At 41.0% G+C, this 26,146-nt stretch overlaps 2 protein-coding genes and 1 long non-coding RNA gene across 4 annotated transcripts in view; 2 read left to right on the top strand and 1 right to left on the bottom strand.

Annotated features, from left to right (window-relative positions):
* LOC116694209 (enhancer of mRNA-decapping protein 3) overlaps positions 1-14,563 on the top strand; it is a 23,001-nt gene extending 8,438 nt beyond the window's left edge. For both annotated transcript variants that reach the window (XM_032523920.1, XM_032523838.1), the window contains exons 4-7: positions 1,016-1,372; positions 9,998-10,151; positions 11,882-12,099; positions 12,477-14,563. In XM_032523920.1, coding sequence (XP_032379811.1) covers positions 1,016-1,372; positions 9,998-10,151; positions 11,882-12,099; positions 12,477-12,811 — 1,064 coding nt within the window. In that variant the 3' untranslated portion in view covers positions 12,812-14,563. The remainder of the gene's footprint in view (positions 1-1,015; positions 1,373-9,997; positions 10,152-11,881; positions 12,100-12,476) is intronic.
* Positions 8,381-14,360, bottom strand: LOC116694389 (uncharacterized). The gene is made up of 3 exons (XR_004333148.1): positions 14,285-14,360; positions 11,837-11,846; positions 8,381-8,394 (listed from the first exon to the last, which is right to left on the bottom strand). It is a non-coding gene; the product is annotated as an uncharacterized LOC116694389 (long non-coding RNA).
* Positions 14,564-16,920: 2,357 nt separating the features above from the next.
* Positions 16,921-26,146, top strand: part of cskl (c-src tyrosine kinase-like) — a 51,726-nt gene continuing 42,500 nt past the window's right edge. The window contains exon 1 of the mRNA XM_032524050.1: positions 16,921-17,196. The gene's annotated coding sequence lies outside the window, so the exon portion shown is untranslated. The remainder of the gene's footprint in view (positions 17,197-26,146) is intronic.

Here is a 26,146-nt window from a genome sequence, read left to right as displayed (position 1 = left end):
TTTTTTTTTTTTTGTGTCTGTGGTGTTTTGCTAACCGTGAGAGGACAAGAAAACTACCAGTCAGAGTAACACAAGATAAAAGGAGCAATCTAGCCAGAATTTGAAACTGCAGAGTGCAGGAACTCATTGTGTGTGGATCACACTATTCACGACGCGATGATGTATAGTAAGACAGCTCAGGGGGGAGGGGAGGATGTCTGGGTAATCTGTGCATTTTGGTTTTGAGATTAAAGCCAAAATGGGCCTGTGGTAGCCCAGAGCACAGCCTCCTACTCTCTGGCTTTAATTGTACGTTAGGTTACAATTCCCATAATGATGTCGGGGGTATTTCCTCACAATTTTTAATTTGGAGTAAAATAATATTTGGATGGGAACCATTTTCACTGCCCATGAACTACAATTGCCCATGTTATTTCTTTGGCTTCTTAGATTTATCTTGTTCTGTAAAGTGTCAGTGTTTTTTCTTACACTCAAGCATATATTGAGAATAATTTTAAAAAAAAAAGTTTAAGTCTTGCAAAGTTTTTTTTGCATTTATAAGTAATATATAAACATTTAATAAATAGTGTAGTGTATCACATACATTTATGTAGTTGTAAACTTTAAGTGTTTATGTACAGTATTTGTCAGCAGTTATAACTTCTAAAAAGATATATTTTATATGATGTATTATATTTATTATCTGTTTATACACTAGTCTCCACTTATGGGTGCCCACAGGAGGAGTTAAAGTTGTAGCAAATACATTAATCTACTTACAACTACGTAATACTACTATTCAGATATGTTTATATGCGCCTCATGGATGCTAAATAGGGGAACTTTAAGTTTCAAAAATTATAATTTAGGCATCCAACATGGACTGACATCTGAATTCATGACTCACTGGTTCAGTTCAAGACCAGAGATTAGAAGATACTCTAATTACTTTTGTTAACATCACAAGATAGGGCATTCATGTGGGGTCGAAATAATCAGATAAGCGCTTCAATCTTAATGTTTCTGTGTTCTCTAGTCTCTACAGGTTCATCTAACAGCAGAGGGGTGACACAGGCCACACAAAGGAAAACCAATGTGAGGAATGGAGGTGCGAGAGAGCTGATGAGGCCAAAGGATGACGAGTGCTTCAGAGCTGGGACTGATGAGCTCATGGACACAGACTTTGATTTTGAGGGAAACCTGGCTCTGTTCGACAAAGCCGCTGTCTTCTCCCAGATTGATGGGACCACCTGCAACAGAGCACAGCCTCACAGCAGTCAGGGCGACCATAAGCCCCTGTCCTATCGCCATGATGAGAATATTCTGGAGGTGAAGCCCGTCATATACCGACAGATAACAGTGCCCGAGCATGGTGGCAAAGAGTACTGTACCGGTGAGAACAAGACGCATGTGTACACTCATTTCATACGGCACACACTCGCACGTTTAAGAGTAAAGCTGTGTTTTTTCCGCAGTGCAGGTAACTGGGAGTCTCATTGAATGCATTGGTCAGAGAAAGATCTCCTTGTGGCAGGCTGACTGAAATCATATCCTCCTGTTAACTGTTTATCATTGCTTTTAAATCCCCACACCGCCCTCCTTTACAATAATTACACAGAGATGATAAACCTGTTCTTTCTCACACTTCAGCTCACTTTAGGAACCTGAGTGTTACATAACTGGTTAATACAGACATAGGATAAGTAAATGGCATGCTAACACAGGCCCTGTAGTCACTCTGTAGAACCTGGAGCGGTGGGAAGGTGGAGGGTGGGTGGTATTGGAGAAATTATTGACTTGTATGGTGTATGAGTAAGTGTTATGCTACAAGCGGAGGGATCAAAATCCACCTTTGTCTAAACAAGATAAGGTAGTTTGCAGTGCCAATGTGGAATAATTTGGGGAAGCAGGCATGCATTGGACCAATCAGCCCCATAGTGATGCTTAATAAAAGCCCTTCTCTCGGCTGGTCCAGATACACTCTCGCTCTCTGGTCAGCATTCAAGGTTCTATACGCAGTATCTCCCCTGTCCTGAACAATCATAGGACTAGGAGGACTGGAACAAGGCTGTGTATCCCACTGACTGTTTGTCAATCTGATTGTGGTAACACAGAGCAGCTCAGCGGGAGCAGCTGTCCACCACTCAGCAGACAGCTGCCAAGCAGAGCCTCCTTTTCTTACTGTACAGGCAGATCTGCTTCCCAGGGCTGTCATCATAATCCCCATTCTCTGCACTCTGTAATTAGCATGCCGCTGTACAGCCTTACATAAACAGCACCTCTGAAGCAGGAACAAACCTCAGTGCTCTTGACCTGGAATCTTTGCCAGTAAACAGATAAATCAACAATACAAGAATAGAGAAAGAAAAACAAAGTGCCTGCCTGTATGTTAGGGTTGCCAAAGCACACTGGCATGGGTGTTTGACAGGCCTGTTTCTATGGACTATTGTTAATTGTAAAGGTTCCAATCTGTGTAGGTTCGTTCTGCTATTGTCTTGCTTTCCTGTGGTGTGGTCATAGACTAATTCCAGCTGTGCAGTGAAACCTCTTCAACCCGAATGAGCCATGCTGCAACACAAATTGCAACCAAGCCGACTGTCAGCTTGTTTTACTCGTTTTTCCTTTTTATTTGTGCTGTATCACTTTGGAGAAAGCAGGATGCAAATGAAAAATGCGTCATCACAAAATATTTGAACCCATGTTAACCCAGTGACCTCGGGTTAGATGTGAACCTCTGTGTTTTATGATCTTCTTCTGAAACTGCATGCTGCCAGGTAAAGTGATGCATTTTAAGCTGCAGTTTTTTTTTAACATTTTGATCCACAGACCTTTTTATGACTTTCACCTGATGGAGGATTCTTTCTTCCACATTCTTAAACTCTAAAATAAAATGTGTGAAAGAATCCAAAAATTCAAACTGAAATGAACTTTACCTTTTTTAAAGTAAGCGTTTCAGCTCAAAGCCGTCATCAGCCAATTGGCATCATTGGCTGATGATGGCTTCTCGCTAAAAAACTTTTTACATTGCATTAATTTAGTTGATGGGTTTTATCCATATTACTTAACAATAAGTGCAACTATAGGAATACAATCCACAAATTGCGAGAAGTAAATAAACGTCAATAAATATGCTGAAATGCTTTGAGTGCAACATTTAGAAACGGTAACAGTTTATGCATTATTATTTATGGGCCAAGGTGCAGTCTAAACAGATGCGTAGGTGTAGATGTAGTTCCTGCTGACTGTCCTGATGTCAATGCAGAGCAAAAGCAATCATTGCTAAATCAAGCTATTGACCTGAGTAGTGATGTTATCTATGGCTGAACAGACAACTTGAAGGAAGCAAACTGTTCTAACCGAAAATCCAATGAAATACAGTATGCTACATGGTTTGATAAGTGATTTGTGGAAAACACAGTGCAGGAAGCCCAACGACAAGCTGTTGGAACCAAAGAAATGACCGAAACGGTAAAAGAATCTCACAGATTACTGCATTAAGCTTCTTTTTTTTTGTGACCCACCAAACCAATGCATCGTCATCTTGCTACCTCGTCAGAGTGCAGCTCAACATACAGTAGTTGAACTCTTGCGGTGCAGCAGAGAGGAATGTAACAGCCTCAATTAACCCTCCCTAACCCAACACAAGCCTTAGTAACACATGGCCTGCATCCAGCCAGCGTGTATTGCTTTCAGTCCCGTCGGTTCCCTTGTCATGCTTGAAGGATTGCTTCCAGCTCAGTTTATTCTAGTGCTACTGCATACTAATGGCTACCCGGTTTAGCTAGTTTTGTTTTCGCACCACATCAAAAGTGGGTGTGTGTATTTGTACTTAAATCACTTCATTTGTGTGTGAGTTTGAAGGTGTGCGTGTGTTGGGGGGGGTGGGGGTAGTTTTGGTAGCGGCAACTTCAGCAAGAGAGTTATTAAGAAGCGCACCTGACGGGAAAAGCAATTAGTGCATGCAACTCCCTCTTCCTCTGAGCTTGGCACTCAAGGCAGCAGTTTGCATGACAAGAGGTAGTTGACTTTTCTCTGCTTATTGCTCATGTGAGGAATGGCATTTTTGTGTGTGTGTGTGATGCTTTTTACACATGTGATTTGTAGAATGGGAGCAGGGCCAATTTCAGTCAAGCACGGCATGAGTCTCCATGTTTATATTTAATTATTGTATGTGTCTATCTCTCTATATATCTATCTCTCTCTCAAGGTGAAAGGTTGTAGCTCTATTATGTGTTCGCACATCAGCTTTTTGTGTGTGTGTGCTGTAGGATAAGGTGTGTGTGCGTGTTAGTGTGAATTTGTGCACACCAATGAGGCCACGAAGTTCTCAGCTACCAGGCCAGAAATCTGTAGGAGGCCATTAAGGACTTAACTGCCTCCCAGCAGCTTTATTTATCAAAGGGATCCTGAGCCTTGCAGTTCCCCCAGCTTGACTTTCATTACCCTTCTAATGTGCCACGGGCAATAGACAGCTAGGGATTAGTAAAGGCTCTTTAGAGGTCCCACACACTTCAGTTTGTACAATGATAAAAGGCTTAATTGTAGTTCTCTAGAGTAATTTAAAAACAAAAAAAATACACAAAGGACAACAATTCTGACAAGGTTAGGAGACTTCCCCTGACAAGACACACAAAAACAATGGTATTGAGGCAAAGATGGTTATTAAAAAGAAGGTGAAAAAAGCTTGATGTGATGGTGGTAGTGAGGTGGAAAAGTAAAAGCGGTTAAAGACATCCAATCCACATGTAGTTATATCAGCTGGTAAGAACACTTTTAATACAAAGGGTAAACATCTGCACAGTTCTTAAAACCAGCGTTCAGTGTCATGTGCTGCATGTCAGGCCTCTTCAGTTTAATAAGATTAACCCGCTCAAAGTAGGGTCCTTGTGATGAAATTGGCCCATCACCTTCTTGCACATATTCAGTCCCTTACTTTTTGACTCTCTGGTAGCTTCCCCATACAACCGGTCCTCCATCACTGGCCATTAATGGTTCAAGTGTTCAAGTTGAAGGCTACCTTAACTGTTAAGAGACAGAAGATCGTTCCTCATTCACTTCAATTTCTTACTGTATTGTGCAGCTGGTGTAGTGAGAGGGGTTAAAAGTACTCATGAGCCTGTTTCCCTCCCATGTTGTTAATAAGTCTTACATGGCTATTTGTGCAAGAAGGAAAGGGTAAACTTGGTGTATGTATTGTATGTTTGTCATGCAAGCATAACCCTAAAACAAACATGTTTGCCGTAGTAATAGCTTTGCTTCTTTGTTGCCAAAACAATATCTGAGTTTGGCGCCAAATGTCAAAAGGGGGGGACCAGATTTGTTGAGTGTTTTCATTAAGTGCTCCATCAAAGCTCTGCCCATTTGAAAAAGGTTGTGCATTCATTGAAATACCAAGTGCAATTAAGTTGGGGGGACATATTCCAACTTAACATTTCAATCTACGAATTACTTTGGTTGGTTGATAGCCATTGGCAGAGGAGTCAACCATTTTAATTTAAGAAACTTAATTCAAGAGTTGAATCCACTGTTTAGCCCTGTCACCTCCATGCCTCCCTGATGTTTACCCCCCCCACTCCCCCAAAAAATCTCTCAATAGGAGCTGTTGGGATAGAGGTGCATTATCATCATATATGATGATTTTTTTTGTCTCGCCAACCTGCTGTATGTTTTGACTGAGACAGCAGCCGATGTGGGGGGTCCAGCCCACTGTCAGCCTCATCCCAGAGCTCAGGGTTGGGGATTGGTCATAAACCATGTGATGGTGCGTGTGAACTGACGACCTGCGTGGTAAAAGGCGTCTCACTCTGGCTGTCTCATGTTTATGTTTTGTAAAGACTGACAATCTTCCCTTTGTTGCCACAGACAACAGTGACAAACAGTGGAGGAAATGGAGAATCTTCCGTGATGAGAAGAGATCGGATCATTAGGAGGAGGAAGGGCTTTTCCCTGGAGAATGTGTTTATCCGTAGACCGTTTGTCGTTATCTTAGAGGTCGGGTTTCTAGGTTTGACTTTTACTCCAGCTGTTGTTTTTCAAGGTGCACTGATGACTGACAAAGATAAATTGCGAAATGACCCAGTACTTATGAAGATGTATTATGGTTCAGGTCACATTTGGAAATTTATTGCATGTTAGACCACTCCAATGGATGCACGAATGTAAGAGCAAAAAATACGGATGAATATTCTTCAGCATTTTATTTTTCAGGAGTTCATTTTGGACAAATTAGATTTCCTACACTTAATCTGAATTTGATATTCATTGCTCAATTTTTTCTCTGTTTTCATTTTGATATTCAAGATTTAGGCATACATTAAAATATATACCTGGTGGCATTTATTCTAGCAAAATGTCTCCCAGTACTAACTCCCACTGTCTCACATGGATCATTTTTACGGGAATGTTATCGGTAGAATAAAATCTACCAATAAGCCATGCAAAGTTCAGTTGCCTGGTTTTGGCATGGTGCTTGAGATGACTTAGATAGCAATGGTGGAATGTTTTTTTTGGCGTGTGTGAACACATTTCTTTACATTTAAAAAAATATATTTAAGAAACACAAACCGTGACAAACAATACACTCAGATAGAGAAAGCGTCCCAGGGCCAAAAAATAAATAAATGGGAGAGAAGGGAGGGAGGGAGACAAAACAACATACACAAACGGACACACACAGACAGACACAAGACAAGGGACCAAACACCTGCACAACTTAGAGACCTCACAGAGTCAGCAATGGCCAGCCAAGTGTCCAGAGTCTTTCCCCGCACTCCATGTTTGCATGACATGGAGAACTCCATATACACCACATCCAAATAGGAAAGGGTCCACGTGCGCATAGATAGGTCGTGAGGTGGCTTCCAGCGGGTTGCAATCATCTTCTAGTCCAGCAAATACAGCACGTTTCTGAGTTCCAGAGAGCTGAAAGGCTGACCAATCATTCAGAATCAAGACATTCACAGTAACAGGCACAGTAACATTAAACAAGGCGGAAATTTTGGATTCAATACTGTTCCAGAACTGACCAATGGAAGAGCACTCCCATATCATGTGAAGATCTGTACCTTGTGCTTTTATTGGGGAGAAAGTGCACAAAGGCCTGTTAATTATTTTCATGTGGTGCATTTTCACAGGGGAGAGAGATGTCCTATGAATGAAATTGTAGTGAATCTGCAGATGGTCTGGATTGCGAGATAGTTCTGGAATGCTAGACCAGGGGTCTTCAACAGGGGGTCCGCCACCCCTAGGGGGTCCGCGGAGGTACTGCATGGGGGTCGCGAAAGTTTTGGTTGATTAGACTTTTTTTATATTCCCCCCCCCCCCTGCAATTTTTTCCACTAATTGAAATGTCTTTAAATACATATTAACATGAATTCAACACACTGTAGTAAACAGATAAATGGAGGCAGAAGATGTCTTTCAGTCATCAATGCACACATGGCACTATAGGACCAGTTTGATATAACACAATTTTATACAATATATATAATTAGGGGGTCCCCGCTCCATCTCGCCATCAGTGTGGGGGTCCTTGGCCTGGAAAACGTTGAAGACCCCTGTGCTAGACGATAAATCATGCCAGTCAAGATTGTTAGTCAGGGCTGAGCAATCACAAGCCCAGTTCCTCTCAATAGGAAGGGCAGAGCGGCCAGATATCACTAAGAATTGATAAAGCCTAGATCATACCACAGTTTTTAGGCTGCACAGTAAACAACTTCCTAATAGGATAGATGGGCAAAGGCCTCTGCCAAGGGACACTATTTGGCTTAAGTGCTGATCTTAATTCAAGGTAAAAGAAAAAAGAGGAAAGTGGCAGAATGTTAGAAACATTGGCAAACATTGGAACGTCATGTAGTGACCAAGGCTCTGTCAGCCCTTTCTAAGGTACGCCAGCAGACACACATCTGGACTAAACCAGATGTGCCCTCCTTCTGTAGAGTAGACCTCTTCAGTCGCGGCTGTTTGTATTTCCAGATAAATTTATATACCACTGATTGGAATTTACGCCAATAGCCAGCTGGTTTAAGCAGGGGAAGACCTCAATGCTTAAACATTTAAACTGCTAAATAATGGGGATGTTGGCATAGATGGCTGAGTTGCGGGCAGAGTCATTTAAATATAGTAGGGCAGATTTTGACAAGTCACTAAGTCATTTTGAAGCCTGATAAGCTTCCATACTCCTTGCATAATGATAGAAGGCGAGGAAGAGACTAAAATGGGTTTTCTAAAAAATAAAATAAAATAAATAAATGAAAAATAGTCCGCAAATGAGAGAAATAATGAGAGAATGCTGTGTATTATGAATGCATATTGGTGACATCGTAATCAAGTGGCGAATGACTTGAGACAGCGGCTCTAGAGAAATGACAAATAATGCAGGACTCAAAGGGAAACCTTGGTGGGAAAATCTAGAAACTGTAAATAAAGAGGAGGAGGTGCGTCTGATTTAAAATTTGGGCCGAGGGATTAGAATACAAAACTTTAATCATACCAGTGAAAATGTTACCAAAGCCCATCACCTCTAAGACTGACCATAAAAATGGCCGCTCAGGTCTGTAAAAGGCTTTCATTGCATCAAGAGAGAGAAGTGACATCGGGGTCTTACTGTCTTCTGCCGCATCAACAATGTGGAGAAGGCTTCTAACGTTCTCTGATGCTAGTCTAGTTTTCATGAATCCTGTTTGGTTGGAGTTCATTAATTTCGTCAAATGAGACTCCAAACGACGGTCTTAGAGCTTTGCAAAGCTTTTTATATCAGCGTTAAGCAGGTTCAGAGGCCGATAGCTAGAGCATTCTGTAGGATACTTATCCTTTTTCAAAAGTAAAGAAATTAAGGCTGTGTAAACATCACTTGAGAATTCACCCTTTTCAATAGAGAAGTTAATCATGTCAAGAAGAATGAGCCCAACTATTCCCAAAAAGTCACATAGAATAGGGGAATCAAAAGCCATCAAAGTGATTTTTATTTTTTGCATATTCTGTACTGCCATGCTTAATTCTTCAATGGTAATCAATTTGTCTAAGAGAGCTGATTCCTCCGCTGATAACTGAGGCAAGTCAAGCTGATTCAAACAGCTGTCACAGTGGGATTTATCCAAAGTAACCTCAGATTCATACAGATCGGAATAAAATGTCTGAAAGGATTTATTTCTTTTGAAAGGTTTAGTTCTAATATTACCATCTGAAGATTTAATAGCGGGGATATCTGCAAAATAAACACTAGATCTTAACCTCAAAGCGAGAAGGTGACTAGGTCTAGCACCCTGGAAGTAATAGCGCTGTCTTGCTCTGTGAATTAGAAATTCAGACTTCTTTTTCAGAATGTTTATTTCTTTCTTGACTAATGATTGTTCTAAAGCTATTTGATCAGTAAAATAATTTTGTAACAATGAGTCTAGTCTGGTGAATTCAGCTTCAAGGTTTTGCAGCTTCAATGATGTAGCTTTGCACGTATTAGGGCAGAATAGTATGGTATTGCTCCTAATAAAAACCTTTTATTGTGTTCCCCAAGCTGCTGGCCCATGATTTTAGAACATTTGTGGCCTGAGCCTGGTCCCTAGTGGCTTCTGCGTTCAATATTGTGTCTCACACAGCATTGAAATCTGCAACAACAATAAAAGAAACAGTCCGTTAACGCCAGCATTTGATTGGTGAGGGTATTATAGAAATTGCCCTCAAAAACATTTGATGTATCTGGCACAAGTGCATTTTTCTGGCACCAAATTCTGTTGTGGAGAACACAATCCTGCTTGTCTCATCTGACCAAGTGGACAACACTTCAAGTGGAAGGTTCCGTTTGACAACAGTGGCTAGCAATGGTGGAATGTTAACGACAGAGACTTTTGGTAGTGGAGAAATTCAGATTTTGTGCCTTGTGTCTGGCTTAAGGACACGGACTGGAACAGGAAGATGTTTTTATCAAGAGCTAAACCACCCGATCATGCTCATGCTCTAACGTTCGGTTGAATTGAACAGCATTAAAATGCTATCTATCTCATCTCATGTTTTCTCTCTGCAGATTCAGGCTTGGTGGTTCCCAGCGTGCCCTACGAGCTTCATAAGCGTCTACTAGAAGCTGCGGAACGCTGGGGCCTGTCTCTTGAGCGCAGGTTGGAGACGATTGGTGTTTGTTCAAGTCAGATGGCCCTCACTCTGCTGGGCGGACCAAACAGGTAAAGAATGGCACTTTGGTGTAATGGGGCGACCTACCAATGTCTGATAAGGGTGTAAAAGACTGAAGTCAGCCAGTTTGTAAATATCCATTGCCATTGTATAATCAGAAAAGGTATGTGCAACAATGTGCCAAACATCGCTGTCAGAGTAGTTATATAATTATTAGAGCCGGTCTGTCCAACTTTTTGTTTTCATGTCATGTTTTCCAGTTTCCATGGCAATCATCTTTACTGCCATGTTTCTACATAAGTTACAGGGTGTTAACCTTGACCCCCCCCCCCCTCCGGGATTATTTTCTTAGGAGAACACTACAGCGAGCAGTCACACTGCAGGTCACAAACATCTTAATACAGTTAAGCAACCTTGTTTGGGATTGTTTACCTTTTTATGAGTGATGTAGTCCTATTTAACATCAAAGACTCAGCGCAGAGGCTCATATAACAAACAGCTTTATTGTCTCAGATCCTTTATCAATTTAGCACTGTAATACTTATGTGTCTCAAGTTTACACTGGAACTGATGTGAGCTCAGATCAAGTGTACATTTATATTGTAGAACCAGAATCATAGACGCTACTATGGTGTTTTACTACTTCCCTGTCCCCCGTCATACATTGAACAGATACTGTACTCAAGCCTGAAATTTAGCTTCCAATCAATTCACCAAAGTGCCCATGATCACAATAGAGAACCCTCTAGTGGACGGAAGTTTTTTTGGTTTGAAACAAGTTATTGATGCATGTGATTTGTTAGACAGTTTTAATACAGAATGAAGCAGATAGAATAAATAACAGGAGTTAGTAAACTCACCAAGTGGTTTTCTATTTACCACAAAGTTCTACTTTTTCTACTACTCTTTATTAGACACTGAAACAAATGGGCTTGCTTTGCACATGGTGCACTCCGCCTCGCACTTGTCCCGACCGCGACAGTACGTGGAAAGCTTTTTTTTTTTTTTAATTTTGCAGTTCAACTGTGAAGCTGCACTTAGCTTCGACATTTTGTGTGCAATGCTGCCACGCTGTCTGATCTGCTCCCTGTATGTGCGTGTTGCAGAGCCGCCCACAAGGCAGCCTCTCGAAAATTACGTCCACAACAAAGTACCGTAGTATTGTGTGCAAAGCGCAAGTCAATTTAAGTATGTATGCTTAATGGCCCCATGAAAAACAGCGAAAACCGGACATTTTCAGGAATTTATAACACCCTCTACCACCCGGACGCCCCGGACAGTACGTAAAAAGTGGACATGTTTTGGCAAAAGAGGATGTTTGGTCACCATAATATTCTCTACTTTTCACTAACACTAGCCTGGTTACTAACGTTTGTTAATCTTTTCTAAAAAAGGTGTTTATAGGTTAGTTGTTGTTGTTGTTGTTGTTCTGTCCTATCTGAATACAGATTAAAGATGGGCCACAATTTTCTTTTTGTTTTAATCAAATGTGTATGTAGTGTTTTCATCCTATGCTGTTTAAGTGATTGAGTCACAGTACGAGTTGATATTGCTTGCTGGTTCAGAATAGCACATGAATTGACTGGAAGGATAGAGGGTGCCCTGGTGTCTTTAAAAAGTCATGTCTTCTGTTGTCTAATTGAGACTGGGTTAGGGTTGGTTATCAGCCCATAGTGGATATAATGCAATTATGTATGTTTGATGACATATTTATTGTTTAACCTATGAATACCACATTGGTTGTACTCTGTCTGTGAAATAATCTCATGAATTTCCCCAGACTCACACCAAAAAATGTCCACCAGAGGCCCACTGTGGTCCTCCTGTGTGGGCCACACATCCAGGGAGCCCAGGGTATCAGCTGTGGTCGACATCTGGCCAACCACGAAGTGGAGGTCATCCTCTTCCTGCCCAATTTTGTCAAGATGCAGGAGTCGGTCACCAGTGAGGTCCACCTCTACAGCAGAACCAACAGCAAGCAAGTGGCCGGCGTCAAAGGTAGAATACACCAACAGACAGTGTTTTGTCAGTTCAGGATTTAATGACACTAAATCCATGCTAAGTGTATGGGCTGGTCTGTGTCCAAAGTGATGGTGATAAATGTGGTGAAACATGATTCAGAGTGTCTTTGATAGGATCAGTTCATGTTGTTCTGTTGGAACAGACAAGCACAGATAAATGTTGCCCTCTAGTGGAGCAGCAGCATTTAAGGCAAGTTGAACCATTTTTGACAATAGATTAGAGCGTCTCCAGGTTTCAGTTTTTAGAGGGATCCCTTGCACCAAAAATGTGTTCTCTTATGGTTTTGTGAGGCACCTTTGAAACACTGCGTTCACCAACTTTGGTCTCTTTCTTCTCCTTTTCCTCTGTCCCAGACCTGCCAACAAGCCCTGTTGATCTGGTCATCAACTGCATGGGTTGCCACGAGAACCCAACGCTGAGGGAGCAGACCTGGTACCAATCAGCTGCCAACTGGGCCAACCAGAACCGGGCTCCAGTCCTAAGTATCGATCCTGCGGTCAGCGGTGAGCATCAGACAGTCGAGGCGAAGTGGACCCTCTTTTTGGGCCTTCCACTACCTTTATCTGAAACGGAGAGCAGGGTCTACCTCTGTGACATTGGCATCCCCAAACTGGTTTTCCAGGAAGTTGGAATCAGCTACCACTCACCCTTTGGATGTAAATTTGTCATTCCTCTGCACACGGCATAACAGAGTACCCACTGACATTGCTTAGTTACAAATGGACAATAGGAGGGAACGGTCTGCTTTTCCACAGTGGGTAAAAGTACCATTATGTATGCGGCAACAGTTGGAGAGCAAACCATATGACTTAAACAATATTTGGTTACAAAGTGTATATAGAACTTTATCAGACGTCTGGAATCATATGGCGTTGGTCTTTCCTCCCTACCCTGCTGGAAACCCCCGGGGTTGCCACGCGTTGCGTGCGACACCTCTTGTTTTTGAGAGGGAAAGGTTTCCTGTTCTTTGGTGTGTTTTGATAAGGGCTCCGTGACGATGTGAATATGTTTACAAAATGCTGACCACTGTGCGTCTATCTCTGACCTCTGATCCTGTGTCCAGTCAGAGCAGCAGAGACACAGTTCCTGTTTCCTCCTTTAGATTGCATGTGGAGTCTGGTCCTGACCCTGTGACCCTGTGCACAGGTCAGCCTAAAGCCGTCTGCCAACCCAAACCTGCCATCCATCTGGGCCACAGTTGATTTCCATGTCCATTGTCTTTCAACTTAATGAGTTTTTTTTTTACTCACTTAAATGGGTATGTTTTGTTGAATAATGGTTGTAACATGTTTCACTGAAAAGGGAATATTACACAGAACATATGTTGTTTATTTTTGGAATACATCTCAGGAACAAATGAATGAGCAATGGAAAAAACTTTACATTTATGTTAAATCTGATAACACTTAAATCCAATAGTTGAATGAATGAATGAATGAATGAAACGTGGTAGCAGGCAACACTGAGGATTAATTTCTTGCAGATTAGACAGGATTTTGAAGCACACCAAGGACCAAAAACATCTTGGACCAAATTAATCTCTAGAGATTATAGCTAGTAAGGTGTGGTGAAACCTCATTATTACTTTCCATTTCCCACTTCAAATTCAGCCACCTTCAGTGAAACAACCACTTCCTCTCTCTTGGTCAGCATAGTGATCTCCTGTTTCTACCTCAGATCAGAAAATGGTCAATTTTATAAGGAAAGGAAAGAGCCTTATTTTTAGACTGGCAGCTAAACAAAATACAGCATTTCAAGTTAAAACCTGGGAATCAAATAATTGTAGTCATAAATTATAAATGACTTCTTCTACACTTTGGATCTTATGAATCATTTAATGCAAGGTCAGCAGTCTCTGAACTGAATGTGTGATGAAGGGGTGATAGATTTAGTTTAAACTAGTAGCCTTGGCTGTTCTGACCAAAATAATAAAACCAGAATCAAGGAATGTGTGGTGAACAAGAGTTATTGAATTAATAGCTCATAAGAAAATTTGACTTTTTCTTTTTTTCTTTCTATCTCCTGAGTGATTGCCCAAAACCTGAAAATGCCATGATTCAGGTGTTCAAAGTTTAGATGAGAGTGGGGGGGGGTTCAATACAAAAATAAGTGTTTAGTGCTGATGGGTTAGTATGTCACATTTTTTAGGAGTATAGTAAACTTTTAGGTTTGGACTTATTTGTTGCCACCATGCTTGGTTATTTCTGGCAAAGCCACTGAGATGAGTACAAAGTAAGCTAAAGATATGATCTCTTAAAACTAGAGAATATGATCTTGAAACATGTAAAACCAAACGACAACTGTGTTCAGGTAAACGTGTACAAGCAGCAGGCAAACCATTTGAAGCTGCAAATAGCTCCTTGATAAACATCCAGCTTGGATCTTCTGACAAAAGGCAAAAGTTAGGCTGACGGTGGGTACTACCACTTTTTAGGAAATATATATATTTGTACGTACATATTTTTCATAGTTGGAATACAAGAATTTATATAAGTGTAATGCAATCTGTTGTCATCACAGCGCTGGTGCCATCTTGTGATTGCGATGGGAATAATCTGTACAGTCGACACTCAACAAGTCAGCGCTAAATTTGTATTTAATATATTCCAATATATTCAAACTTTAATTCCATACATATTCAGACTTTCATTCAGTATTTTCAAACTACACACACACTTTACGAGCATATTAGCTCTACACTGTTTGTTGGTAGTTACTAATTTGGATATGAAGCGTTAAAATACAAAATAAATGATTAGTTTATAAAATATAACATGTTACAGACTCAACAGCATTACATTGCATTTCATTAAGCTGATGCTTTTATCCAAAGTGACTTCCTTTACTTCTAATAAAGGCATTTAACCCTGAGGTATAAACTCAGAACAGCAAGAATCACAAAGAAGTACATTAGCTTCAAATAAGCCACACGTAAGGCATCTTCTCAGCCAAGTTGCAGTCAGAAGAGATTCGTCTGGGATTTCGTTGAGTAATTAGGTGTCCCTCACAGTGAGGGAGCTTCACCTTAAACCAGCTGCAACATTCACATGCTACTTACACATTAATGCATTGCAATAGTTTGCCAGTAATGTAATTACCATTTGCATGGTGACTTGTGCTTTTTATCTACATAATTCCATAATACTAGTATAAGGCTACATGTAGTGGAGTCAATTCCTGCCAGTGACATGTATTTCTTCAGAAATATGAATACTTGTGTCATTACAATCAAGTTATTAACATGCTAATAGGCTTTTCTACACCAGAAAAGCAGACATTTTGACTTGTCATAGCTGGAAAAGGACAGGTGTCCTTAATGACAAGAATGATGGCTCTGTTCCATTCAAATGTCCCCCGTAACGCATTAACCCAGTGTAGGTTGTTAAGTGAAAGGTCCGGAGCAGCACAACTCATTTCACATATGTTAACAAGCTTCGGGAGACTTTGATGACTTACACAGGAGCATTTTATGAACTCCCAGTTGAGGAGCATTTAGGATTACACAGTACAGTGTGGTGCCATCCCAACTTTTGAAGTTCCTGTGTTCCTGAAGGTGTATTTAACTTTAGCTGAACCTTCAATGTAAACAAAGATATTGTGGGTGCCCCAATATCTCAGCACAGAAAAAAATGTGTTGTGTGTTTACTTTCTCCTTAGCAGGGTGAGCAGCACTATGTAATCATACAGCTGCTACGTCTCCTGTCATCTGTGGTACAAAAGAAAGTAGTCCTTGGCATAGAAAGGTAATAAGGTTATGTTGGACACTGACCTGAATGATACCTGGGCACCATTGTTTTACTTACATAGCATAAGACCATAAGCTGGAAATTCCACAATATAGATAACTGAACTGCTATACACTTGACTTTAAGGTCTGATATGTCACTGTTGTGTTCTCCCGTGCTTTTAGTCCCATGTAGTGCTCACCTATTTATTAGCAGCCCTTTTAATAAAACAAAGTATTATCAACTCAGGTGAAAGCAAAAGGAGATTATGGCTGCATTTCATTTAGATGTTCCACAGTATTTCCAGGGTGATTAGTTTAGGGCATATTTTCTTACTGAACTATTGCTTATGGAGATAGAGCCATCATTTATGTTATTAGTCACACTTTAGATTAAACTGGTATGATATGTTAAGTTTAAGATTAACCCACAAAGGAGGCCATTATTGGACCCCTTTTCATAGTTAATGTGGTGTATGGTAATTGGTTAAACATATTTATTTAGGAATGTTCAGTGTGCACATTTTTCCACGGGGCCCTTAAGCAGGCAGACTAAACACTTAATAAAGCAGTGTATGTTCCCAAACAAATTTGCAGTTAATTAAATTAGTAGTGACGCAATCAACATGGGGGCCCTAGGGGACTTATTTATATAATTGTGTCATATTTGATGGGTATCAATGTGTAACAGGACAGAAAGGATATTGTTACAGTGGCGTATTTTTACTGCTACTATACAGCTGTTTAAAATTACTGCATGGAATATTTCAACAATACTAGCAACATCAATTATCCTCAGTGAGATGTCAAACAAAAACACCTGCCACGTGTGGGAGTCTAGTTTGAACATAGAACCGGGCTACTACTTGGTCTGGATACAGTAAGACCAACGACATGCATTCAGTTGTAGCCTACTACACACCATGGTTCTACCAGGTCTGAAACCAGGCATGCAGGCAGACGGCTCAGGGGAAATCTCCCACAGTAACAAGTCTGCCATCAGTTGACAGTCGCACCTGTTGGCCACACGGTTGTGCTCACAGACCGCTCGCCCTGTGGCTGTGCCATTCCTCTGCGCATGCGTGTTCCGTTAACGGAGCGGAGACCATTTCCTCCAGCAGCAGGCCTCGCAGAGCGTCGCCACACACACACACACACACAAGCAAACGTACACACATATGCAGGCACAGTTCGGACAACCGACAAATCAAAGCCACGTTTGGGATTGTCTAATCTTAACGACGCTAAACCTGGATGCCCCCCCAGCTGCAGGAGTCATCCTAATGGGCCTTCACCGCTAATTTGCAGCAACATCTGGTCGACACAGTGAATACAGTGGTGTCTTTTGGGTGAGTTACCCACAGCGCAGTCACTGTTTTGTCTCGTTGTGTTGTTGTTGCCGCTGCAAGGTTTTTTTTTAGCTCCGAGATAGCGCACAGGGGAATGTCATTGTTGGGCTCTGTATTCTGTATTTGTCTGGGGTTTACTTCACATTCACCTAGGTCTTGACCATGTAATGATAAACGGTTTTCATGGTACAGAGCTAACGTCAAACCAGTGTGAGAGCTTTAGCGTTAGCTACTTGTTACCATGCAATGTAACGTCAAGATCCATTATCGGACGCTGTTTTTGCTAGCTAGCCCTAAACGGATTTTACCATCTCCAGTCTGTTCTCTAATGCATTCATTGAGATTGACAGTAGAGCAGTGAACACGAACAAGACAAGGCAGCCGTTAAATTACATTTTTCGTTTACGTTATCTAAAATTGTGTTCTTTTAGGGGGCGATTATGCGGCTGTGCCCTAAACCTCCGAGTCACCCACCTTCTTCTCAGCTGGTTCCATAGTCGGACGCCTTGTTCGCTGCTATCGCTTTGTGATTTTTACCTTTTATTTCTACTCCATTATCCGTCTTCCATAAGTATCTGTTGACCCAGTGTGGTCTCGGGACTGCAGGGAAGTCCAAAGATAAAGCTGGGAGTCAGCAAAGCAAGGAACCATGCAGCATTGTGTTAGCGTTACAGGCGGATGTAACGTTACCGTTTTGGATTCGTGTAAAAGGTCGTTAAGTTTACCAGTGAGGGACAGTTAGTGTGTCGTTGAAATACTAACCAAGTGCATATTAGACATGTACCAATACTCTGGTCCGACCTTTTCGTATTATTTTGTATTTTGCTGGGAAATCCGGAAGATGAGCACCAACCATACTAATGATGTCCGATAATGGACCCAGCAATTTTAGCATAGGGGGGCTGGGAGCTGAGGTTCAGCCCCATGTTGAGGAAACACGGATCCTTATCTCTCTAATGTTATTGTTTTAATGTGTCTTCCATTATTATGTTCTTTGCCATTTATCTTTGCTTGACATACATGTCACTATAATTGTGGAGAGGTGCTGCAAACAAGTCGTCCTGTTGAGAATGACAGCTGGCAATTGAAAAACACAATGGAGATCATACTGTTTATCCCACAGGGAAATTGTTTTTCCTATGCACCCCTCCATGGGGAGGTCAGAGGTCAGGGCAAGATACTGAACACCATCCAGTGTCTTGCTCAAGGACACTTAAGCGCACAGGTTAAAAATGCATTAAAAATAATATGTGCCATTGTACAATGTTGGTATTTTATGGATCAGACCAGCCCAACGCCTTACATCCCTGCGGCTTTGGCCAGTTTGTTAGTTCGTCATTTATCAATTCAAGGTAACAGTCTAACTGAAATGTTCAAAATGGTTGCACACCGTCTGCAAGCTGTTGCATGACTGACAAGTGACCTGAATTATATCTTTAGATAGTGTTCCCATGTACTTCAGGTGAAACATGCCTGATTGCTCTGTTTTGTCACACGCCTAATCACTTACAATCTTACTCCTGGGTTGTTGTCAGCGAACGAATCTTCCGATTAGCATATTATCTTTGTATCTGCGCTTGTTATCTGACCTGTTACTGCTTAACATCTAAAATATCATCCCTCCAGATCTTGTTGCCTAATTTTTAATAATGAGCAGCAATTGAATTTCGCATCATAATCTGGATAGAGACAATTGCCCGTAGTATGCTGTCTGATTGGATAACTGCATTACACTTCTTGATGTTACAAACAAATGTTTGTCTTCAGAATTGCAATTTTTTTGTGCAAATTTGTAATGGTCTAAAGAATTGTGTTTTAAAAAAAGACCAGATAGCGTTATCTCATTTTGATGCCCACCTTAACTGTGGTGCTGATTACAGGGAGTGCAGAGTGCTGATGAAGCAGCATGATAGCTTTGGGTTTGCTATTAGATAAATTTGGTCTGAGCCAGGTGGGGGGTGTGAGGGCTTGGCATTCATTATCCCCAGAGGAATCTGGTAAACCAGACTGCATCATGTTAGGAATCCATATGGTGCGTCTGTCAGGGCTAACCTGCTGCCTCCAACGGTCTGTGCTAGGGGCACTTTTTAAATTTTGGTGGAGAAACCGTTTTATGTTAGCCCACTGTGTAATTTAGCAGTCCTCTAAACCAATTGTGACTCAGCCCTGGTCTCAGTAGCAAGACTGTACAGCTCTCCATCTGTGAAGCCAGACTCATCTAATAAAGTGGCAGAAGACTCGCAGATTAAATCTTTGACCACACTATGTTCTTTCATTTCATCTTCTTTTTGTCAATAGCTCCCTTCACATCTCACTGACTGACTGATGGCTAGATCTGAGTAGGCTAATCTAGGTGCAGGACTAGAGGACCAGGGGACAGGACATGTCTGCAGACCCAGCTATATGTCGGCTCCACTCTTTTTTTAAACAATGAGTTAGGAGGAGGGGGCAAAATCGCTGTCTGGTTGATGCTTAAAGCTGCGAGGAGCTGAGCGTGTTACTGTCTTATGTTAAGCTCTGAGTATGTCCTATGTGCTCAGCAGGGAAGTAATGGCTCCTCTGTCTCTAAACTGACCATCTCATTGCACATTTGAAGCCTGTCCAAGGCCCTGCTGACCTCAACACAATGACCGTGTTTAGTTCGTTTTCCCCTCAAGCCTCTTCTCTCTAATGTCCGCTGTCTCTTTAATCAGCAAGTGCAATAACAGACGAGGGATTTATTGTGGTGACTTTGGTGCAGGGCTTAACAGTATACTGAAACTCCTAAGCAACAGGACATCACAGATGGTGCGAGACATACTCTGCAAAGTAGGCTCTATCACTCAGCATAGATGCACTCAACACAACTTAATTCATGGCCGTCTGCATTTCAGCAGCCTGGTATAGTGTGTAAGTAGTGTACGAGTTAGAGCTGCAACGATTAAGCCATTAGATGTCAACTATTTAAAATAATCTGCAACTATTTTGATAATTAGATGGTTTCATTTTTATTGGAAAAAAAGAAGTAAACATTCTCTGATTCCAGTTTCTTGAATGTGAATATTTTCTAGTTTCCTCACTCCTCTATGACAGCGAACTGAATGTCTTTGAGTTGTGGACAAAACGAGACATTTGAGGATGTCATCTTTGGTGAACACTGATCGACGAGTTTCACCATTTTCTGACATTTTACTGAGAAAATAATTGACAGATTTCTCAATTATGAGAAATATTCATTAGTCACATCCCTAGTATGAGTCATTATACCCACAGTGCTACTCATAAGTTTAAGAACCCATGCTAACGTTAACTAAAAATATTTTAAAAATTGATCATAATGCCTTAATTAAAAAAAATTAGAAAGAATCCAACCTTTAAGGACACCAATTTTCTATGTGAATGAATAATGTATCATAAATAAATGTTCTCCCTTAAAATACAGGGGCAAGTATTTACACCCCTATGTTAAAGGCAGGCAGAGTTTTATTATTAAAGGCCAGCTATTTCATGGCTCCAGGATACCATGCATACTGATGAAGTTCCCTGCCTTGGCCTTTAGAATTACTAACCCCCCATCATCACATACCCTTCACCATACCTAGAGATTGGCATAGTTTTATTTCAGTTAGCCTAATACCTGGTTTGTTTTGCATTAATAGATAATTTTATGGAAAGTACCTCATGCCCATCTGTAGGTATGGTGAAGGGTATGTGATGGTTGTTTTTAATTAAGGCTTTTAGATCAATTTCCAAAAGATGTTGTTTTTATTTTTTTTATTCCTCTTTTTAGTCAACTTTAGCATGGGTTCCTAAACTTATGAGCATCACTGTATACGCGCAGTGCACACCATGATGTGTTTTATAATGTCTGAAAAGGTATGTGCACATTCTGAGTTTCCAGGTTTATTGTAGTTACTGCGAGATGGAAAGTGGTAAGAAGCGCCACGCTCTACTTGTTTTGGATGAGTGATAGAAAGTGAAACCGGCAGCAGATCTGCACGGCACCTGCGGTTCTTCCTCTTTTTAAATGTGTGTAGAGACAAACAATGTTCACATCACCTTACTCTGTGACATACATACTGTTTGTGGTGTACAACAGCTTTTATTTGCTCCCAGCTGATAAGCGATCAAGACAATCTTTGATTTGTGGGGCACAGACTTGACTGTCTTTCAGGCCACTTCCTATAAAGAATACTACTGTGCTTCTGTTGATCATACTACTAATCAGAGTATTGGTATTGTCGGTAGTGTGAAGGAAATATATTATATATAAATAGTATAGTAACATTACGGTTTATTCATCTCATATGGGTTCCTATTATGGCGGCAATTATTGATAATTTCTCTTATCAATCGATCTGCTGATGATTATCCAAATGAAAGGATTAGTTGTATGGTATTTGTTCAACTGACAGTCCAAAACCCACAGATCCTCGATTTACAGTCATGTAGGGTTGATTAAAAAAAACAAGCAGCAAATATATGCATATATCAGACATTTTAAACTGTACGATTTTCCGTACTTTAGCTTAAAAAACGACCTTGATTAATCCATTATCAAAATAGTTGCAAAGTAGTTTTTTGGTCAGTTGACTAATCTATTAACAAACTAATTGGTTCAGCTCTTACTGCATTTTTAACACAGTCTGCAGGTAATTTGTCTTTGCCTTGATCATCTCTAAGGCTCTTACCGTGTGACATGAGTGTTGCCCTGTGAAGCAATATAGATAAACTTAATTATGATTTATATTGTATCACAAACCCATTTTGTACATTCTGGGAAAACCCCCCAACCACTATTGGTCCTAAATATGTTTCCCACGACTGTGTGACCCCTGTATCATCTTCTCTGGTCAGCACCTGCTAAGCTTTAATAGAGGCAACTCCCCTCACGTTTTCCTAGAGGTCATGCTGCCCAGTGGAGTAGTGGCATTGTGGCTGCCATCTTGCATGCAAACTCGACGAGGCCTCTCCATCTGGGCAGCGGCTGGTCATTCAGGCAGCTCCTTGAAGGCCGGGAGGCTGCTGCTGCTGCCGCCACGCCTGCTGGCTAGCTGCACAATGTAGGCAATGAGTCGAGCCGCAGGCCTGACACACAGCCAGTCTTTCACTACGCCCGCGGCCTCCAGAGATTTCCCCTCTGGGAACTGTTTCTCACAAAGATAATGATAATCCAACATTATAGCATTTCTAGCATTTCTAGAATCTTTCCTCTTTGTACTGTTCATGTGTTGCAACTGGCCCTGTGACGGTGTTAACAAGTTTAGGGACTCCATCATCCACTATACATCAAAGGAAAAACGTTACTTGTTGCGGTACTGTATACTCAATACACAGCTGTCAACAAACGGCGGTATTGGCAAAAAATGTAGTTTTTTTATTAAGGATCGACCGATGGTGGTTTTTCAAGGCCGATAGCGATTATTAGTAGTTAATGAAACCGATGACAGATATTTGGATGTATGTGTTTCCAGTGAAAATGTGGGTAAAATTAAGATTTGTTTGAATGCATTAAACAGTTATTTAATAAATTAGAAACTTTCAACATAATACGCAGAAAAAGATAGTCAGACAGTGTTGTGGGCGGGACATTAAGTCAGAATCCGTGGTAAAACCGAAGCAGAGGGATAGGTCCCATAGCTGTAGGCAAGCCAAAGCAGCGCACTTTTTAAAACGCAGATGCAGATCTTCTGCAAACTACCCAAAAAACAGCTGATAATTGGCCAATTGTCTGCCAAATTTTTAAAATCTTCTTTTTGTGCTTCCTACATTTAAGAGCTAATGGTATCAGATAGGGAGCCTCACCTATCAGATGAAAACCCCCACGGACCCCCACCAGTTCCTGTAACCTGCCACTGAGATGTTTTATCTTCCACATACCGATTTTCAACCTGAGGTGATAATTTTGAAACAGCATTGTGAAGAATGTCTCAGCTCTAAGGCATAAATCGACCAAAACTACCAAGTCACTAGCTTTAATATGTCCTATGGGTCTCTCCTCATCCCTCACTGACCACCGCCACCTAAAACCAGAGCCACCCCACGGTGCCTACCAGCAAGGTGCAATGATAGATCAGTTGGATGGCATCAGTCTGCTTTTTTGGGGGGTTGTGCGAGACGTGATTTGAATTTATGGGCAGGAGGAGAAATTTCAGCTGATGGAAACAGTTGGACACATTCTGCTTTCGAGTGGATCCAGGCAGAAAGACGATCTCTAGTCTCATATCACAACATCGATATAATATCAATTATATTGCCCGGCTGTAGCCTGGAGCCTCTGTCCTTTTGGGAGATGCACATATGATATACAGTATATACGTAACTCAGTCATATGGCACTGGCACAGATGAAATGACTTGTGGTCACTATTATCACATAATACGTAAAGATCTTAGACTGAAACTTAAGGGTTCTAGGTTATTTATGTGTATATGTTTTTTTTGGACTAATCTGTTGTCGCTTGGATACTATTTGAACATCAGTCACAAGGTTCAAAGCCCGTGTGTGGCCGTGTTCAGCCCCCTTTGAGATGGGACTCACCCGGCAATGTGTGACGATCAATAGATACTCCTTCTTATTGACCACAGATGCAGGTTCATCCTGTGTAACTGTGTCGGTCGGAAAAGGATATAATGGGACAGCCAACTAATCGTGTTACAATAGGATGTTGATACGATGGTGAAGAAGAAGATATTGTCAAATTAGGGCTTTGAAAGCAGCAGCTGCCTCCGGTTATTAAATGTACTCAACATAGACAAACAAACAAATATATATGCGCAGTGGGACACTGTTCCTGTGTGCCCTGCGTTCTCACCACAGCACAATACCGCACTAACTAAAATGATATAATTGGGCTTAATCAGTGGGGGGGAAATAAACGCAGAATCAACTGCAGTTTGATAAGGTAACTATCAGGACACAAAGAAGTTGATGATTAACTAACTGCAATGGGAAGCTCTGCGTACAATGCCAATCTAACTTAAGCATGGGCTTTGATCAGCAGCACTGCTGCTGCCTCCGCTGTCCCACATGTGCCATGAATTATGCCTTTCACGAAGCTTACATCGACTGAATGTGCCGTTTGTCTCCGATATTTCCTACTGGAAAAAGCGCAGAGTTTTTCCATTCTTTCCCCCAACTAGTGCGATTTGATTTGCTGGTCTGATCATTTATTGATGGTCTGAACAGTTCGCTGTCGTCCTGTGTGGAACAAAGCTGATGACTAAGACTGTTATGTTCTCAAGCTTCATGTCCTAACCTTACTTTTTTCTTACTTTTTTTTTCCCGTTCTGTTAAGAAAAGCTTGGTTTGTCTTAGACGTTTCTGGTTTAAACTGCCTTTATTTTGCCTGTGTGCATACATGGGAAAACCGCACTATTTGTGCATTTCAAAGTTATAACAAAAAGCATAAATTGTAACACCATGTTATTAAACATTTGGGTGATATGATGATATATAATGTATGATTGGTAGTGATTTTGCCATGCAGTTATACAACAGCAGCTGTCCCTTTTTAATATCTGTAGTTGTTTTGAGGCCATTGAGTGGAAAGCTGCAAATCAACAAAACTGCTTTAGGTCAATATGCAGTTCAAGGATTTTTCATTGCAATGATTTTGTATTATTTTAGGTCTTTTTTCAGTGGATACGCCTATCACTACCACCTGGTTCTTTTATCCTTTTGATTTTTTTTACCATGTCACAATGTGTATCTATAGCTTGCCTGATAAACTATATCATATTGCATTTTGGGAGGAGCTGTAATTTGCCACATATAAATGTTTAAGGCACATACAGTATCAAACTGATCTCGGAAGGCACAGATTCTCTGGTCAAGCAGGAAGTGGACTGTACCAAAGCCCTGTGCCAACATGTCATTTATATGTGGGGCTTCCCCTGCTTACCTCATTGTCTGATGGTCGATAAAGGGGAAGTAGTGCAGTCAGTGTAACAGTAATGGTGTTTTAAAGACATATTAAACTCTGCTGCCATTATTGTGAAAGTTACTGGTGATGATGATGATGATGATGATGACGATGATGAATCCTGTCTCAGCAGGGAGGCTTCAGAGCTTCCTCTTTTATCTGCCCTTTCAAGCACTCCCGAGTAGCGTTCGTGAAATTGAGTCATCTGATGCACTTCAAAGATGCACATGCACTGTAGATGCTTCTGCTTTAATGATGTCACAGACATAGAAGAGTTAAGTGACCTGAATTAGGTCTACTCTAATAGTCTTTTCTACTAAAGGAAGTTTTTACTTGATCTTTTCTTTTGTGTTGAATTTCCCCATGGCCCGAGGCTTTTATTTCTTCTTCTAATAAAAGATTATTATTTTTTTTACTGATGTTTTCAATTGAGAGATTAAACCTGTGCAGTGTAGAGCTGTTTATTGTTGACCTTGGCCTACGTCCGGGCATGTTTCTGATACACCAGCTTACGAGCGCCATGACTTACTGAGAGGCAGGTAGCTGGATGCACAAATGGATACAGAACGATGGATTTAAAAATAGGCGGATGGATAATTCTTAAGGTCTTATCCTCAACCGTTTTATCGTACACGGAAATCCTAGGAACACAAGTATGTCATCATGGTACTGTGGCCCATTACCTTTCAATCCCTGCTTGAAATGTTTTATACAGCGACATACTTCATAACCTTTTGTTGTACAGTCAGTTATACGGGTAGCAGCTAAAATACAAAATAAGAGGTTTTGCTGTCACTCGAGAAGCCTCGCCTGTATCTGATAATTCAATTATTTTGATTATTTATTTGGATTGGCTATCATTATTATTTTTACTGTTATTATTGCTATCTTTATACGGTCTTCTTTTCTATCTATACTGTATTCTTTCTTCATTTTGCTGAAAACTGCTGCTGGAAATTTCAATTTCCTTGCGGTAGTCATCCCAAAAGGATTAATAAAGAGAAGTCTAAGTTAACCGCTTATCTTCCCGGGCTCTTTTTTTTTTTT

The sequence above is a fragment of the Etheostoma spectabile genome, chromosome 1 (genome assembly GCF_008692095.1).
Source record: "Etheostoma spectabile isolate EspeVRDwgs_2016 chromosome 1, UIUC_Espe_1.0, whole genome shotgun sequence".
Classification (NCBI taxonomy): domain Eukaryota; kingdom Metazoa; phylum Chordata; class Actinopteri; order Perciformes; family Percidae; genus Etheostoma; species Etheostoma spectabile.
The sequence above is the reverse complement of the archived record's forward strand: the minus strand, read 5'-3'. Positions and strand labels throughout refer to the sequence as shown.